Raw genomic sequence first — 16,270 nt, forward strand, 5'->3', positions numbered from 1 at the left:
GGCTAGTCTCCCCTGCCCTTTTAATACGATCAAAGTTCCTTGTGTTGTCAGGGAGCAACTGCCTTTTATTTATAAGACAAATAAGAATATTGTTACTGAATGCAGCTTGTGTGTGCTTTGTGCTCCCTCGCCCTGTTCAAATGATCAGAGGAATTAATGCTGGTGAGGAGAGGAACTGGACTGATGTCTGATGGCCCTGTGTTTTCCATGGTGGAATTACAACCCTTCTTTTACGGAGTAAATCAAAAGCACAAGAGAATGTGAGATGTTATCGATAATAAATCAATTGGTTTCATGCATTTGTCTGTGTGTGTGTGTGTGTGTGTGTCTGAATGTGATTGTATTTCGTCATATCGCATACATTTGTGATATCAGACAGGTTAATTAAGATATTAAAAAGTCATTGGTGATTTTTTCTACAGTGTTGCATGATGGGAATCTAGTGGTTCACTGATATAATCTAGTAAACAAAATAAACAACTTTTTCACCACTCTGTCTGCAAGTGCATTCCTAAACGGCATTTCACGCAGGTCGAAGTGATGTGATATTATCAGAACACAAAGTGGTTACCGTTAGACGAAAATGTTGGCACTGGAGAGACTTGCCCTCCACCGATATGTATAAGTCATACTTACCTGGCAAGGGAGCTACCGTGATCAAGAAGGTGGTTCACCTAGGGCGAGGCTCAGCCATTGCACTCTGGCTGTGCTGACCCCTGCGAATTTCCCAAATGTGGAAATCTCGATTGCATAATTTATGGTAGTGGGGGACTGCGTTCGCGCTCCCCCCTGATGTCTTGTTTGATGATAAACCTTGAGGTTGACTTTAGTCATCTGACTGTGCTTATGGAGATCTTTGAAGTCAGTTTTCAAAGAGATTTTGTGGACCAATCGAAAGGTGGACTAATCAAAAGGTGGAAACATTTGTTTGTAGCCAAACATTGTTGGCATTTTGTGGAAACATCATGTTGCGAAATGCAGCATGGTATTTATGCCACGCTGGTACTTCAATCAAGAGATAGTTGAAAAGCCGCTCTAACCCCACCCCCAGTCATGATGTGTCATACGCTTACAATATGAAATTGTCAATACATGCGCTCCTCCTTAGCCCAGAACAATGCAATAGTTTTTCAACATTCAGAGCTTTTGTGTATTTATTCTGGCTAGTAGGCTAGCTGCATGGGAAATTGTTGCTAATGATGTATTTGTCAGAAGTCATTGTATTTGTCCGTTTAATCCCACAAGCCTGAAATATGTGCCCTCGCATTGAAATGTTAGCAAGGTTTGTTTGTATTTCATCCAAAGTAGCAGGCCTAGAAGAGTCTTATACGATGCAAACATTTGAGTTGTGTTCTTCCTCCTTTTAATCAATCATAATTTGTCAAATGCCTTACAGGTTGTTTTGCCTGTTGGCAGCTGTGGGCATACAAGCACAACAGACACCATCTATAAGTATGCATTTTGCACCCTCCAAGTTCAAGCACTAAGCGTTTGACAATATATATTTTTCTGGTTTTTAACTAACCTTTCCCATTCCAGATGACCTCAACGCTGAATGCCTTGGTAATGTTATTCGTTTGAGTGTCGCACCTCTTTTTAAAGAGGTTGATGCTGTCTTCAGTGAGTTTGTCTCTTATGATTCTCCTTTCATAATTCATGGATTGATATTGTTGGTGAACTATTGTGTTCACACCATCTCCATCTCTTCCAGATGACACACAAATCATAAACCTGACGCCTGGCCTTGCTACTCAGTGTGGATTCAGCTTTAAATTTGACCCCATGGGGAATGCCATGTGTTTTGCTTCTCTTCAAAACTGCTTTTCCCAAAACATGGTAACCCTAAGCACTGTAGTGTTTGCTTGAACTTCAAATGGACAGTTTGCCTTTCAGTGTCACTGCATTTGCAACCCATAATGTAACAACGTCATTTTATTTAACCTTTGACATGGAGTCATGCTGAGACCAGGCTCTTTTACAGATGAGCCCTGTATACACAAAGTTACAAGTCAATATTTGCATCACTAGATGAAAAATGTAATCATTGAAAACAAACGCATTCTTCAGTAAAAAGGTCCTCAATAAGCCTGAGTTGCTAATTCAGACAATTTTAGAGCATGGAGGTTATTAGAAGTACAGCGCCAGAAACATTTTAAGCAGTTTTACCACCCCTGGGTCTGCTATCTCTTACCTCTAAGTTAACGATGATGTAAGGTACAGCAGAAGTTTATGGAGGGCTTTCAGAGGGCCAGCCAACTTTCTGATACAGACTGCAGTGATGTGTACTACTGAGCTCTTCTCCTGTAGTGTGGCTTCAATACAGTGGCAGCTGCATTCATATAGGCAATTTTGCCACAGTCTATAGGTCATGAAGGTCAACTGAATTATTTGTTTTCTGCTATATAATGAAAGGCTTTATTTTTTTTCCTTCCCCCTTCATTTTAGGATGATAAGATGTTCAGCTTGGTCATGCAGTTCAGGCTGCCAGGAAACCACATGACTGAAGACCCTGTGTATAGAGTGGGCAAAACCTGTAGCTACACCCCCTGGACCTCCCGAGAGATTCTGTGCGACCGCAACTACATGGAGGCAAGTGAGCAGAGCATGCCCCGAAGGACATGTTTACAGTCGAGCTTGTCGTATTCCCTGTATAAATGATCTGTCTAGAGCTACAACTGTCCCGTGTTTCATTTCTTCTGCAACACAACGTAGAGGTTCTTGACTCTCTCTCAATTCAATACTCCTTAATTTAAGGAGGCGAGTGGACAGATTGAGAACTGGCCCTTGATTTCGTATTGTATGGGAGGGAGAAAATGCATAGGGAATAATGGCCTTTCTTCTCTAGGTGTCTGTCAGGAGGACTCTTCCAGACATCCAAACCGTCCCTGAACAGCCCACTGGAGGCCCGAAAGCAAGGAGCGGCAACTTCCGGAGAGGAGCTGAGGTAGCCATGTTTCTATAATTTCACTACAGGATGGCGCTAAATTATGTGCATTTGTTGACAATTTGTTTAATTCATGTTTCCATTTCCTGAGACAGGCTGTTGCTGCAGGATACAAAATGACAGCAGTCGTCTTTAGTCCTAGCAAGAAGGTCATGAGTGTGGATGAGGTCCAAAGAAAGGGCTATGCAATAGCCAACACTCCCACACGGCTGGTGTTAAGAAGCCCTCATAATGCAGAGGAGACATACCTCCAGAATGTAAGCTGACTTTCTCCACTTCCTCCATGAACTGGGTCATGTTCAGTAGAGCAAAAATGTGGAAACGGTGGCCCTACCTGAACTCTGCAACATATTGTTAATACGGTGTGCCCTACTGAACACGGCCCTGGTGTGGTTGGCCCCTGAACAGGTAGCTGGGGTTCGGATGCGGGTGCTCTCAACCTCAACCTTCTTTGAGCAGAAGTGGCTGGTTACTCGAGTAGATGCCACGGCTGTTTGTCCAACACCAGGTTGAGTGTGAAATAATGGACTAACTTGGCAAATTAAGATCCTATGAACCCAGTTCTTAATTGGCTCCAGACAAGACTTTGATTTGTTTTCAGTTGCAAAATGTTCTGTTATGATGTGTACTTGGTTTCTTGTTTCACTGCAGGGGCAGTGGCCTTTACTCCAGAAGTGATCACCTGGTACATGCCCAAGCACATAGACCCACTTTTCTCCTCTGATGCCTTCACCATGTTGGAGGTGTACATGGGAATTGACGCTAAGAGGATGGACACTGAGGAAATGGCTGCCAGAAACTACTCGGTTTTAGTCACAGAGGCTCATATTATTGTTGAAATTCCGGTGGGGGCGGTTGGCGGCTATTTCAAGGTCAGCGTTGGATGAGTAAAATGTTCCTGTTTAATTTCTAAATCAAATCTTATTTGAAGAGCCCTTTGTACTGCAGCAGTTGACAGTGCTTTGCAGTAACCCTTTGCCATCTCTCATGGGTAAACTCCTAGAAACGTTGTCTTGTGTAAAATGTTTGTTATTGAGCAATTGTCTGCTTAATCAGGCTAATATACAATGGATTGTTGGGTGTGTATACAGCCTGACACATTGGATTGCAAAATCGTGTGAATGTTGCATAAAATGACACTTAAACATACTCTACCGTTTGTCCTTCAGCCGCTTGAAATTTGAGACAAAATATCCACACTAAAGTATTGTTTACCTGACTTTTTAGGGAGCCGGTAGCTTTGCCACTCAACTGAATGCAAGCATCGTTCGGTTACTCGGCTACTGTTTACATATTGTGCCAGTGTTTACTTTGCGTGGCGGTTGCTTTGGAAATGAGAGTTGACAACCATACCAGCTTTCTGAAGTCGGGTAAATCGATATGTTGTCTTAAATTACGAGCGGCTGAAGGACAAACCACACAGATAACCGGTAGAGTAACATTCTGGCTTGTAAGGAACATTTAGCTGTTTTTGCACTCCACTTGTGTATTACAGCCTGAATGCATCACTCGTCTCCCTTTACAGAGCCATATTCAGGATGACCAGTACTTTGTCACTTACTCCATTGAGCCCATGCTTGAGTTGCTGTGGATCGAGGAGGTCGCACACGAGGACACCAGCTACAAAGTCCTCTTCCCTATCACAACACCTCCGATGGCCAGGCCTCCACAAGTTCGCAACTGTGAGTCTGGTTTAGTTAAGTAGTGCCTATGGTAATTTGGGATGCCTGGGTTGTTCATTAGGCACAAAACATTAGAAAATGTACTGAAACGGGGAGGTAATAACAAATGTCAATTTTCGACTTCAATTGTAGAGCATTTCAAAATGTTTTCCATTGTTTGCCAATGAACAGACACGCCCTTAGACACAGTTCCTGAGCAGGCAGTGTTTGTGCTTGAGTTGGGGACCTTCAACCTTGATGTGGAGCTGCTGAACATCACCTTTCCCACCATGGTGCTAACTGTTGCAGAGTGCAACGCCAGAGGCTTCAATGTTCAGGAGCAGAGATCCCTGGACAACACCTTGAAGAGCTTCAGGATGGAGGTGCCCTTCTCAGACCCGGTGGTCTTTAAGGAGGTGTGTTTCTGTTAAATGCAAAGCCACACGCAGTGATTTGTACATGCCCTAATAAGTGGGCCACCAACAAAATATAAATAATGGCGCAAGTGTACTTTGTATCCCCCATTTACTCAAGTGTTTCCATTATTTTGGCAGTTGTATGCATTCACTTGCCAATAGTGCTTGATTTAGAGGAATGAGGGCAACATTACTTCAAGTATATAGTTTGTTTAAATAGTCCCCATATGTACTTAGTTGTCACTTGATATTGAATAGAGTTCTGTTACAACAATAATGCTATCAATTGACCAATGCTTTTAACTTCACTACAGAGAAGGGCGGAACAAGGTGTCACAACCTTCACTCTTCAGCTGATCTACGGCCTGGTCGTCTTTCCAGAGTACGCTCCTTTCTCTCACTCTGCCGTTGTGGACGCTGTACTGCTGGACATTGGTATGTCTCTGGACTACGCCAAACTACTGTTGAATGGCTTCCTCTCGTTAATGATTGCAGTGAAAGCCCAACTAGCCATACTGTAGGTTTTTCCTATGCGGTCTCTCTACAAAGAAAATGTTAAGCTTTAGAGTATTTGGACCCAGTGTCCTGTTCCTGGTTTGCCAGGATCGTGTTTATTCTGAAAACAAGGTTTTCTCCTTGGACAAGTTCAAGTAGTACCTTCCTGTTTTTTTGTGCTTAATGAACACAACCCTGTTTGTCCTTGTAGTGCCACCCTCAGTCACTGGCAACTGTGATCAGGAGAACTTTCACATCACTGTGGACTACAGGAACCAAGATCCCTTTTTCGTGGTCTTGGTTGGCAAGCGGCTGCTTAACCATGAGCTTGCGCAACAGTATTTGACAGAGGGCGACGCAGACTTCACCATCACGTTGCCCTTCTCTTCGCCGGATGCAGTGTTTGAGGTACGATGCTCTCCCAAAACATGTTAACCTAAATTGCAGCAGCTAGCCTCGCTTTCCTTACCCTGTATACATGCATACAATATTGGACTAATGAACTCTCCCATTGGTTCCCAGTCGGTTCACCCGTCCTCTGTCAGGAGCAGACTGGATGTGGCTCTGTTGAATCCTTACAACAACATGACCATCAAATACTTTTCCCTGGCTTGCAGCTTCCTCAAAACGCTGACTGGTTGGTTCTCAAACAATTACTTCTGATAAATAGTCGTTTGACATGGTTACCAAACCTGGGTTCCTTGCAAATACTGTGAGTCTAATAGTAGTGCCAGATGGGCATGGTTTGCACTTTTGGTGCTATTCCATTGGTTCTACTGTGCTCAATGAAGTGTAACAAATACAGAACCTGTCTTTTGCTCCCCCACCCCCAAGAGTGTTTCTCTAATGGAACGATGACTGCGCTGGCGGTCAAGGTGGAGTCTGCTCCCAGTCTGAACCCCGGTCAGCTGACCCTGAGCGACCCCGCCTGTGGTCCCACCTACAGCGACGATCGCTTCGCCTACTTCCACTTCACTGTCAACTCCTGTGGCACCACCAGGAAGGTAAAATGACTATTACCCTGAGGTGATGGCTACTGTGTATTTACGGACTGTTTGCTTCTGCGGGCTGTAATAAGTCAATTCCCCCCTACTACATAGTTTATCAACAATGTCATGCTGTATGAGAACGAAATCTCCTTGCCAGATGAACTTGAGGTGAAGCTGAATGGCACGACGTCTTCAGAGGAGGAATATCAGTAAGTGCATTACGCATCACAATTGTAGCTGTTAGATTTTATAGGTTTTTTTCTTCACCAATTGCTCAAAACTTTGTATACAGGGAAAATGTGCCTCTACTACCAGTGTGTCCACTCCACTGCTTGAAGTTTCCCCTATTGAAGTTGCCTACATCCCTCTTTTTAGGTTAAAGGTTTCCTGCTACTATGTGGTCAACATCACTCGCACATTGGCCTTCCTCACCAGGCCGCGTGACAACGAGCATTTTGCCGAGATTGTGACAGGTCGACAAATTGTCAGAATGAGACTCGCTCAGGGTAAGCGTGCACTAATTCAGAATTTCAACTTGGCCTCTAAATTCTAATCACTCCTGATGATCTGGAAATGGAATATAGAATCTTGGAAGGTGTCCTTTACAAAACCATTCCCAAAAATGTAAGCCTTATGATATATTACTCTTGCGTTCTGAGATCTACAGGTGTGGCTATGGAGTAACGGTGAGGAGCTGATTTGGGAATTTGTCAGAAGCCTCTGGTGGGGGGGGGGGGGGTTCATCGGGGCACAACAGGATATGATAAACGTGTGTTTCTTTATGGACAAGTTGAGATGGTACCTCGCTGTTTTGTGCCCACCGGTTGTCTCGTTCTGTGTTCCAGACGCCTCGTATAACACGTTCCACCAGGAGGAGGACTATCCAGTGGTGAGGTACCTGAGACAGCCTCTGCACTTTGAGGTGGAGCTGACCAGGTCCTCTGACCCCAAGGTAGCGCTGGTGCTTGACCACTGCTGGGCCACCCCCAATGAGGACCGTGACTCCCGACCCCGGTGGAATCTCATCATTAATGGGTAACTTGTTGTTTTTGGGCCTAAACAAATCTTTGTACTTGTTACGGCGTACACCTGACAAGTAGTTTACAATTAACAAATCAAAAAGCCAATTGTCACCTCCCCAAATACAAGCCTAGCTTAACCGTAGCACGAAAGCTAAACAGTTGCAAGATATAGATCAATCCAGTGGTCACAATGGTTTGAGCTTAAAAACGATGTGAGCAGTATGCGGTCTGTCACCAGATCTCCACCCAAATGAACACTTATGGGAGATTCTGGCGTGTAGCTTCACACGTAGCATCTCGGGTACTCCGAGATCCCAGGTGTCTTAAACACCATATGTCAGTTGAGTCTGACAGACTCTTACGTGATAACCCGACTGCATTGTATGGCGTTAGCTCATATTCGGTACCACCTTCAAAAGTGTTTTACACACGTGTCCATTACAATCTAGGCAAGAATCAGAATGCATGAATAAAACGCCAAGTACATTATACTCACGGTATGCTACAGTAGAAACGTTACACAGAAAATAAGGCACTTTGATAGGAATGCACGCATGTCCAGTTATTTGTAAGGAAGGCAATGTGGCCACCAGGCAATAAATGTGCAAGGCCTGTTCTGACTAGATGTGCAAATGTCTGTATGCTTGAAGGAAAGTTTGTCTGGCTCATTCAAATTCTCAAAGAAATTGTCTGCAACAGTGAAATGGGCTACTTTTGTGAATTAATGAGGCAAACTTAGAAGTTGAAACGGCCTATAGAAAATTAGCAGGTTGTGTGCCTTGGTTTGAGGTCAGTGCGGGCTAACTGTCCACATTTTGGAACGGTGAGTGCATTCTGACATCCCGCGCATAATATAAACTCCCACTGGGGCGACTGAAGATATTTGGAAGTCGCGTGTGGAAAGGTTAAGACACTATGTTGGCGTTACCTACACCTTTTTACTCAATGTTATCCTTTTGGTTTGCTACAGTTCAGTGTTTTGCCGAACTGATGGTCAGTCGAATAGAAATCGAGAGCGGCTGGCAAGCTTGGCTTGCCTTTCCAATTGGTTTCATACAACTGCTCCTAACACTGACTGAATAGTTGTTGAATTCAGGCACAAGTGACCTCTTGTGTTTAAAACAGTTATGCGCTTAACATAATGGATGGTTCACACGCCTGTGCAGCATGGAAGTTGATGTTTGAAACTGAATAGGATCAGTTGACAGGATTCCCTAGAAGTTGATGCCACTTTCAATGGAATTTCCTGTCCTAGAGGAATGCGCTAATTGGGAGTTGCTAAAAAAGAAACAAATACCACGGGCAAGTGTAGCAGCATCTTGCTAGCCTTATTTAGCTAGCTAATGTTCATATTTAAAAAAATGTCAGACACAGCTGGGTTTGTCATAAGCATTGATTTGGGTGAGCACTTTGCCACAGATGGACACCGCTGGCCTAATTTTTAACTTTGCCATCTTCTCAAGAATTTAAATTGGGTAACCTATTGAAAGATTACTTATTTTTCCTACATTGTAATGGACACTGCAACCTTTGGTAGATGGGCTACAATGACTTTGCCCATGATTATGCACGCTGCAAATGACACTTTATTTTGCGGGTGCCTTTTCAGTATCTGGATACATGTTACACCAAGCAGTGTAGTGAAGCAACTTTATTGGTCAAAACCATTTATTTGGGGGATCGGGTTTGCCAAATGCTATCAAATCACGCCATTTTACCATTTTTATGAAATGGTCGCAAAACCCCAAATTTGGCACCCCCTATTTTAATTTGCTCCGGCGGCCATGTGGACACAAGGCTCATCTGTCACGGGAGTAACTTTGCAGCTGTTTATTAAATCTGAAATGTCATCCTGGTGGGGGTGGTAGCAGTTTGAAGAAACAGGCTGATAATGTTTTGTAGATCATAGGAAAAGACACCACATTCACATGGCTGTGCACGAAATGGGCAGTTCAGATTTGTCACTTCAGCTGCAACTATATCATACTTGGCTTAAATCGTTGTGCAAATCCTGAGAAAGCTCTGGCCGTCGTCTGTCAGCTCAAGTGGATTTGTACTGGTGTGGGCCTTTGTCTCTCAATGTAACGTCTTCAGATTTCACAAATCCCTTTTTGCTAATATCTGTCAGTTAAACAGTAAATGATAAACCTCCCAAAGATGCAAATGACAAAAGTAGGCCTAAACTGTCAATGCGTAGGTTACTTTGTATAGTAGAGCTGCTCCCTTCACTGAAGTCCTCCACGTGTGAATCTGATGCCATGGGTGTAGAATTTATTTTGTGACCAATTTTTCCGACAGCGGAAGAATTGCTCTGGCGCATTGCATGAACTTTAATTAAAATGAAGTACTTATTTTGAAAATATGATACCGACTGTCTATTCGGCAACTTTGGTTAAACCACGGTCAATTGATCAATATTCAGGTCGCCTGTAGTCTGACCATTCTGGATCATTTAGAATTTGAAGAACCATTTAGAGGGACGTCTCACCACATGAGAATGCGATCATGTCAATGTAATTGAATATACATGTTGGACATACGACGTAGACAGTTTGACATCCGTCATTTACCTAGCTATAAAAGCCTTTGCAGTAGACCAAGTAATATTGTTGATGAGAAATGCTATGGCATTGCTAGTATGACCCTCCCTTGACAAATGAAATGCATTTTTTTTTCAAATAGGCAGCCCAATTAATGTTTTTAAATAAAAAATGTACTAAATCAGATTTTTCCAGGTCTGATGGGCCAAAAGATCAGAAATTAAAACCAACAAACTACTGTTGTGACCTTGAATTATCTGAGGACTGTTTAATTGTTACCCGACTCTAAATGAATCGTGTTAGGATTTGGGGTGCCGAGGAAACGGTTTTAAAGATACCGTCTCCCGACTTAAACTCTAGACGGTAGAAATCTATTACATTGCTAAAGTCAACTTATTAACCATTACATCGTATCCTCCTCGCAGCTGCAAGAACCCCAGCCTTATGATTCAGTACTATACAAATTGGTTTAATTTATTTACTAGCTAAACACACAGGTCCCTAGCGGACTGACACAATATGACGGCTCCCCCACCCATGGTTCCATAAGGGACACTTATCGTTGTTACATTTTTGCATGAATGTATTTATGTGGGATGCCGCCGTGGAAAGGTAGGTGGTTGGGTCTTCTCTCTGATTGGCTCCCTGAGGTCACAATGTCGTTAGTTGTCCGTGGCTCCAATGACTAGTCTTGAACGGAACTTCAGGATGGATTTTCCTTTCACTCATTCTGGAAGATGGGCTAATCAACCCTGTCGCTGATTCCTCAGTGGGTGATGATAGTAGGATGGTTTGGATATAGTAGCAGAATGGTCCCACTGAAGTTAGCTTTTCTAGGTACTTGGTTCAAACAGCTAATCGGCTGTACCTGTGACTGTCTGTCTGAGGGGTGTTTATTCTCCCTCGTGTTGGTATTCAGGTTTCGGACCACTTTGGACATGAGCTGCAGCTCGCCGTCCTTAGGAAGGTGCGTTTAGGAAAGTTCCAACCATTTCAAACGTGTAGCTAGCGACTCACGGTTTTCTGGTCTAATGTTAATTTCAGTTACCAATCCTTTTATGCACTCTGGCCGCCGGGGACAGTTCTGGCAGTCTGACCCGCTCTCTGATGTCACTTGTGGCATGGCTACTTACTATGCACATTTTTCTAGGAGTTTCTCTAATACGTTCAAAAGTGAATACTGGAACAATATTTCTAACATAGACTGGTCAGAGATAGAAAAAGAATGTCATGTTGATTTTTAAAAAGGAAATACTGAACTAGAAAAGTGCTCACACTACAGGTAGGAAGTCTCGAGCCTTTACATTGTATATGAAATATGTTGGGTGTTTTTCAAGACCGAGGTGAATTTAGGAGGGGTAAGAGTTTTGGTGGGAAAAGCCTGTTAACAAAGACATTCCTTTAGTTCATACTGGAGGGGGAGAAGGAACCCACTTCTCCTGTCATTTACAACACGGTGTGAATTGATCTGATCCTCACAGGACAGTCATGACACCACCATAAGACTTCGTACACAAGGCGGTTGGGGTTTACAGTGTTTTCTTGTTCCTAACTTAGTCCCTCTCTCTACACTGGCAGTTGTGAGAACCCGGAGGATCCGTACCGTGTGGTCTTCCACCCGGTGGTAGCTGACGCCAGGGTCCACTTCCCCCCTCACGTCAAACGCTTTGAGGTCTATATGTTTTCCTTCGTCGAGGATGCGGTTGAGCCGAGTGGCCAGGTAACAAAGTTCACCCAACAATCTTTATAGGTTAATTTTGTGAGTGGCAATCATCCCTTTTTTTTTTTTTTTCTGACACCATCAAATCTTTGATTCCTAGGTCTTTGTCCATTGTGATGTGGTCATCTGTGACGCCAGTAGTCCCTCTGGCGGCCCCTGTAGTGGACAATGTGTGAATCAGGACAACTTGAAAAGAGGTAGGTCTTGTTTTATGCTTTTCAGACCCTGTCAGACCATAACTGAACTAATAGGTTCTCTCTCTCTCAACAGGTCAACGACATGTCAAAGACCTCTTTGAGGAGCGTCATTTCTATGTTTCTTCTGGATACATTCTTTGGGTGTAATGTCTTGTTCTAACATGTCAAATAAAGTGTTCTATATAACAATTACGTTTGCTTTACTTGCGTGGCAACAATCCTAACCGTTGGAGCTACCTTAATTGTATCTGATTTGCGTATAACACCAAGGCGCATGTACTTTAGTGGATGTAGTAGGCTTGTCATCTGACGTGTGTCAATCAACCCTTTTGTAAGCATGGAACTCTGAACCATCCACACCAATTTCCCATCTAGGACGAACAATGGGTGTCAAAACAAAAGCTTTCCAATGTCCAGTAGGAAGAACTGACTCAATGTTATAGCAGATGGTGGTTTGTGAGGCCAGCAGGGCTGTGGTTGGCTGCAGGCCCCAGGGAGCGCAGCAGTGTTGGGAATTTTCAACTGAAATTACAACTTTACTTGATACCTCTCACTAGCTTGGTTTCCATCCAAATATGGACCTTTCTTTAATGATATGCATGTACATGTCAAATGTGGAGAGCTTGACTTTCTCACTACCTGTTTTTTGTAAGAAGTGTTGACAAGCTGAATGTACCGAGCTGTCTGTTTTTAAAACTACTGGCGCACTGGAGGATGAATTAGTTGGGTAACATAGATAAATAGGATGTTTAATTTACATAATATGCTTATGTGAGTTGTCATTAGAATGTGTCCCTTTGGACTATACTGTTGGCAGTTGCACGTTTCCCGTCTCAGCTAGGGCTCAGTCACTTGGGGCCCAGAGAGGGGAGGGGTCAGAATGGAACATTGTCTTCATATGTGAAGGGATGGCGTGATTAAGGGGGAACCAATTATCTCTTGTCTCAACAATGTCTGTGCGCAAGTCACTACCCTCAGTGAGCTTGTCCAGGAGTGGGGAGAAGAGGTTTACTTGAGATGGGATCAAATTTATTTATATAGCTCTTCTTACATTAGCTGATATCTTAGTGCTGTACAGAAACCCAGCCTAAAACCCCAAACGGCAAGCAATGCAGGTGTAGAAGCACGGTGGCTAGGAAAAACTCCCTAGGAAGGCCAAAACCTAGAGAGGAACCAGGCTGAGGGGTGGCCAGTCCTCTTCTGGCTGTGCTGGGTGGAGATTATAACAGAACATGGCCAAGATGTTCATAAATGATCAGCATGGTCAAATAATAATAATCACAGTAGTTATCGAGGGTGCAGCAAGTCATCACCTCAAGAGTAAATGTCAGTTGGCTTTTCATAGCCGATCATTAAGAGTATCTCTACCGCTCCTGCGGTCTCTAGAGAGATGAAAACAGCAGGTCTGGGACAGGTAGCACGTCCGTTGAACAGGTCAGGGTTCCATAGCCGCAGGCAGAACAGTTGAAACTGGAGCAGCAGCACGGCCAGGTGGACTGGGGACAGCAAGGAGTCATCATGCAAGGTAGTCCTGAGGCATGGACCTAGGGCTCAGGTCCTCCGAAAGAGAATTAGAGAGAGCATACTTAAATTCACACAGGACACCGGCTAAGACAGGAGAAGTACTCCAGATATAACAAACTGACCCTAGCCCCCCGACACATAAACTACTGCAGCATAAATACTGGAGGCTGAGACAGGAGGGGTCAGGAGACAGTGGCCCCATCCGATGATACCCCCGGACAGGGCCAAACAGGAAGGCTATAACCCCACCCACTTTGCCAAAGCACAGCCCCCACACCACTAGAGGGATATCTTCAACCACCAACTTACCATCCTGAGACAAGGCCGAGTATAGCCCACAAAGATCTCCGCCACGGCACAACCCAAGGGGGGGCGCCAACCCAGACAGGAAGATCACGTCAGTGACTCACCCCTCCTAGGGACGGCATGAAAGAGCACCAGTAAGCCAGTGACTCAGCCCCTGTAATAGGGTTAGAGGCAGAGAATCCCAGTGGAGAGAGGGGAACCGGCCAGAAAGAGACGGCAAGGGCGGCTCGTTGCTCCAGAGCCTTTCCGTTCACCTTCACACTCCTGGGCCAGACTACACTCAATCATATGACCCACTGAAGAGATGAGTCCTCAGTAAAGACTTAAAAGTTGAGACCGAGTCTGCGTCTCTCATATGGGTAGGCAGACCATTCCATAACAATTGAGCTCTATAGGAGAAAGCCCTGCCTCCAGCTGTTTGCTTAGAAATTCTAGGGACAATAAGGAGGCCTGCGTCTTGTGACCGTAGCGTATGTGTAGGTATGTACGGCAGGACCAAATCGGAAAGAGGGGTAGGAGCAAGCCCATGTAATGTTTTATAGGTTAGCAGTAAAACCTTGAAATTAGCCCTTCCTTAACAGGAAGCCAGTGTAGGGAGGCTAGCACTGGAGTAATATGATAACAATTTTGGGTTCTAGTCAGGATTCTAGCAGCCGTATTTAGCACTAACTGAAGTTTATTTTGTGCTTTTTCAGGTAGCAGGAAAGTAGAGCACTGCAGTAGTCTAACCTAGAAGTAACAAAAGCATGGATTACTTTTTCTGCATCATTTTTGGACAGAAAGTTTCTGATTTTTGCAATGTTACGTAGATGGAAAAAAGCTGTCCTTGAAACAGTCTTGATATGTTCGTCAAAAGAGAGATCAGGGTCCAGAGTAACGCCTAGGTCCTTCACAGTTTTATTTGAGACGACTTTACAACCATCAAGATTAATTGTCAGATTCAACAGAAGATCTCTTTGTTTCTTGGGACCTAGAACAAGCATCTCTGTTTTGTCCGAGTTTAAAAGTAGAAAGTTTGCAGCCATCCACTTCCTTATGTCTGAAACATAGGCTTCTAGTGAGGGCAATTTTGGGGCTTCACCATGTTTCATTGAAATGTACAGCTGTGTGTCATCCGCATAGCAGTGAAAGTTAACATTATGCTTTCGAATGACATCCCCAAGAGGTAAAATATATAGTGAAAACAATAGTGGTCCCAAAACGGAACATTGAGGAACACCGAAATGTACAGTTGATTTGTCAGAGGACAAACCATTCAGAGACAAACTGATATCTTTCCGACAGATAAGATCTAAACCAGGCCAGAACTTGTCCGTGTAGACCAATTTGGGTTTCCAATCTCTCCAAAAGAACGTGGTGATCGATGGTATCAAAGGCAGCACTAAGGTCTAGGAGCACGAGGACAGATGCAGAGCCTCGGTCTGCGCCATTTAAAGGTCATTTACCACCTTCACAAGTGCAGTCTCAGTGCTATGATGGGGTCTAAAACCAGACTAAAGCATTACGTATACATTGTTTGTCTTGTCAACAGCTTTCAAAAATTGAGAGGAATGGAAGATTCGATATAGGCCGATTAGTTTTTTATATTTTCTGGGTCAAGGTTTGGCTTTTTCAAGAGGCTTTATTACTGGCACTTTTAGTGAGTTTGGTACGCATCCGGTGGATAGAGAGCCGTTTATTATGTTCAACATAGGAGGGCCGAGCACAGGAAGCAGCTCTTTCAGTAGTTTAGTTGGAATAGGGTCCAGTATGCAGCTTGAAGGTTTAGAGGCCATGATTATTTTCATCATTGTGTCAAGAGATATAGTACTAAAACACTTAAGTGTCTCTCTTGATCCTAGGTCCTGGACAGAGTTGTGCAGACTCAGGACAGCTGAGCTTTGGAGGAATACGCAGATTTAAAGAGGAGTCCGTAATTTGCTTTCTAATGATCATGATCTTTTCCTCAAAGAAGTTCATGAATTTATTACTGCTGAAGTGAAAGCCATCCTCACTTGGGGAATGCTGCTTTTTAGTTAGCTTTGCGACAGTATCAAAAAGAAATTTCGGATTGTTCTTATTTTCCTCAATTAAGTTGGAAAAATAGAATGATCGAGCAGCAGTGAGGGCTCTTCGATACTGCACGGTACTGTCTTTCCAAGCTAGTCGGAAGACTTCCAGTTTGGTGTGGCGCCATTTCCGTTCCAATTTTCTGGAAGCTTGCTTCAGAGCTCGGGTATTTTCTGTATACCAGGGAGCTAGTTTCTTATGACAAACGTTTGTAGTTTTTAGGGGTGCGACTGCATCTAGGGTATTGCGCAAGGTTAAATTGAGTGCCTCAGTTAGGTGGTTAATTGATTTCTGTCCTCTGACGTCCTTGGGTAGGCAGAGGGAGTCTGGAAGGGCATCAAGGAATCTTTGTGTTGTCTGAGAATTTATAGTACGACTTTTGATGCTCCTTAGTATATAGAGTTGAC

At 43.8% G+C, this 16,270-nt stretch overlaps 1 protein-coding gene and 1 non-coding gene across 2 annotated transcripts; both read left to right on the forward strand.

The window, feature by feature from the left end:
- The first annotated feature begins 628 nt into the window (after positions 1 to 628).
- Positions 629 to 792, forward strand: LOC120037713. Its single transcript, XR_005474848.1, has one exon. It is a non-coding gene; the product is annotated as a U1 spliceosomal RNA (small nuclear RNA).
- Positions 793 to 3,367: 2,575 nt separating this feature from the next.
- On the forward strand, positions 3,368 to 11,984 carry LOC120037712 (zona pellucida sperm-binding protein 4-like; the record flags this gene model as incomplete). The annotated part of the gene is made up of 13 exons (XM_038983701.1): positions 3,368 to 3,452; positions 3,596 to 3,816; positions 4,470 to 4,626; positions 4,798 to 5,021; positions 5,336 to 5,456; positions 5,728 to 5,924; positions 6,039 to 6,153; positions 6,351 to 6,520; positions 6,617 to 6,714; positions 6,881 to 7,011; positions 7,351 to 7,540; positions 11,646 to 11,787; positions 11,888 to 11,984. Coding segments are annotated over exons 1-13 (1,948 nt in total), but the record flags the coding sequence as incomplete, so codon positions are not given.
- Positions 11,985 to 16,270: the final 4,286 nt, after the last annotated feature.

The sequence above is a fragment of the Salvelinus namaycush genome, unplaced genomic scaffold (genome assembly GCF_016432855.1).
Source record: "Salvelinus namaycush isolate Seneca unplaced genomic scaffold, SaNama_1.0 Scaffold1828, whole genome shotgun sequence".
Taxonomy (NCBI): domain Eukaryota; kingdom Metazoa; phylum Chordata; class Actinopteri; order Salmoniformes; family Salmonidae; genus Salvelinus; species Salvelinus namaycush.